The following is a 2090-nucleotide window of genomic DNA, read 5'->3' as shown; positions in this document are numbered from 1 at the left end:
GGCACAGCCAGTGGTGTCAGACACGAGCAGGCCGAGCGTACTTCCCCTCAAATAAGAAGAAGCAGACAGAGCGCGGTGAGCAGGCGCGGCCACGTACGGCTTTGAGGGTGCGAGGCAGAAAGCTGTCGGCATCGGCCCGTTCGTCGCAAGTGCCCAGCGCCACCTCGGAGAGCATGAGCAGGCCCACGTTGTTGCTGCGGCTGGTATGGCAGTAATTGGCGCTCTTGGATGACGAGTCGGCAAAGTAAATGCCTATCGCCACGCAGTGAGGTGGATAATATGCGTCAAATCAACAAGGACACACAGTGGGCACTGCATTCCCAACAAAGCCTCACCTTTGCCAAACATGTAGCCCGTCACGGGTGCCTCGGGTGGCGCAATACGCAGACCTACACATTGCGACAAAAAGGGCAACAAAGAAGAGTGAGCGAGACACAAAAGAAGAATCAACGAAAAGTTGGAAGCAAGACAAGGTGCGCGGGCAGCGGGTAACATCAACGACAAAGGGACCACGGCCACAAGGAGTACGGCGACCAACCCTGGGAAAGAATGCCACCCCAGTTGGTAAGACGGGAGCCGTGCCAGAGGAGTCGCTTGTTGTCGCCGCCTTTGTAGCCCGTATCCTTGTCAATGGCAAAGAGATCCATGAGCTCGAGCTTGTACTGGCGATGGGTGGCACCATGCGTGTTCTTGAGGTACTTTTTGACCATCTTGTACTCGTCCGAGGTGGGTGCCACAGGCCGCAGGTCGCAGTCGAGCGAGCGGTAGTGGCGGTCCTCGGGCGCCTCTGGTTCGCCCTGCTGCTTCTTGTCCTCGATAATCTTCATGGCCGCCTTGATGTCGTCCAATGCTTCGACCAGTTGAAGCTTGGTGCGAACGTCCCCAAGCGTGGCAATCACGGGGGGACGACGCATGCCTACAACAGCCCGGACGAAACCATGGGGTTAGAATGGCCACGCCAACAGCGCGTCACGCGCTTGTACGCTAATTTAGCAGATTCTGCAGCAGACTCGATTCAAGAACCGCTGCTGTCATCGAATCGAGCGCCAATACGATACGAACCAAAGGAATGGGGAATGCGCGTGTAAAATTCAGACGACGCTTCCATCAGCTGACGAGACGACGCGTTGGCCTGCAGTCCAGGAACGCCGCCAGCAATACATGGTGGCAGCAGAACACGAGCAACGCGAGGCGAAGCAATCGACAGAGGGCAGAAGGGGGTGAGGAGAGATGGTGGCTGAGCGTCGTGGGGTACGACAGGCACGGTAACAGGTCTGAATGTGGTCGTGCCTTGATCAAAGCCTCAATATCCTTCAGGGTCTGATAACCAGCACGGATCTGCTCGTGAGTGAGCTTGCCCAGGGGCATGCGCTTGATATCAAGCTCCATCTCAACGACGGCGTCGGTCAAACGCTGCACATCGAAAATCAGCTCCATCAGGGACTTGACGGGCGCCGGCAACTTTGACTCCTGAAGGCACAAAACGACGTTTGGGCATGAACGCGTGAGCGATTCGAGTCAGCTCAGGGTCTTCAGGGGTCAACATGAAGCAGACCAAATTAGGCAGACACAGAGACACAAAAATAGGCAGACACAGAGACACGAAATTAGGCAGACACAGACACACAAACACACTCCAGTACGTACGGGGGCCGGCGTATTGTCACCAGCGCCACTGCCGCTGTCTTGGCCTTCGTTGCCATCCGCGCCGTCGGCATCAGCCGTGTAATCCACCTTGATCAGATCATACTTGCCCTTGTGGTGGACAAAGCTGTTCAAAATGTCGTTGTGCCATTCGTTGCGGGTCTTGTCGCGAAACTTTTTGCAAAATTCATTCTTGCACAGCTCCAGGGACCCGCGTCCAAACTCCATACTCTGACCCCTACGCAGGCAGACCCATGGCCACACGCGACACACCCATGCCATGAGGCACACAAGGCCTCTGATCTGTGTGCGAGATGGCATTTCAACGCTGTATGCTGTCAAGCATGCCGTACCGTCCACCGACGCGGCCCCAGTAGCCCCATACAACATAGCTCTTACTGGTGTCAGACTCCTATGTGACAAAACATTGGGATTAAGATTGGGCA

At 55.9% G+C, this 2090-nt stretch overlaps 1 protein-coding gene across 1 annotated transcript in view; it reads right to left on the bottom strand.

The window, feature by feature from the left end:
* MONBRDRAFT_27847 (uncharacterized protein) overlaps positions 1-2090 on the bottom strand; it is a gene marked incomplete at both ends in the record, with an annotated part of 7569 nt that overhangs the window by 2704 nt on the left and 2775 nt on the right. Inside the window, 7 exons of the mRNA XM_001748253.1 lie at positions 98-252; positions 336-389; positions 539-916; positions 1063-1132; positions 1162-1470; positions 1648-1882; positions 1998-2056. Of these exons, the coding sequence (XP_001748305.1) occupies positions 98-252; positions 336-389; positions 539-916; positions 1063-1132; positions 1162-1470; positions 1648-1882; positions 1998-2056 (1260 nt within the window). The remainder of the gene's footprint in view (positions 1-97; positions 253-335; positions 390-538; positions 917-1062; positions 1133-1161; positions 1471-1647; positions 1883-1997; positions 2057-2090) is intronic.

The sequence above is a fragment of the Monosiga brevicollis genome, genomic scaffold, assembly GCF_000002865.3.
Source record: "Monosiga brevicollis MX1 MONBRscaffold_22 genomic scaffold, whole genome shotgun sequence".
Lineage (NCBI taxonomy): Eukaryota > Choanoflagellata > Craspedida > Salpingoecidae > Monosiga > Monosiga brevicollis.
This window is presented reverse-complemented; position numbering and strand designations above follow the sequence as displayed.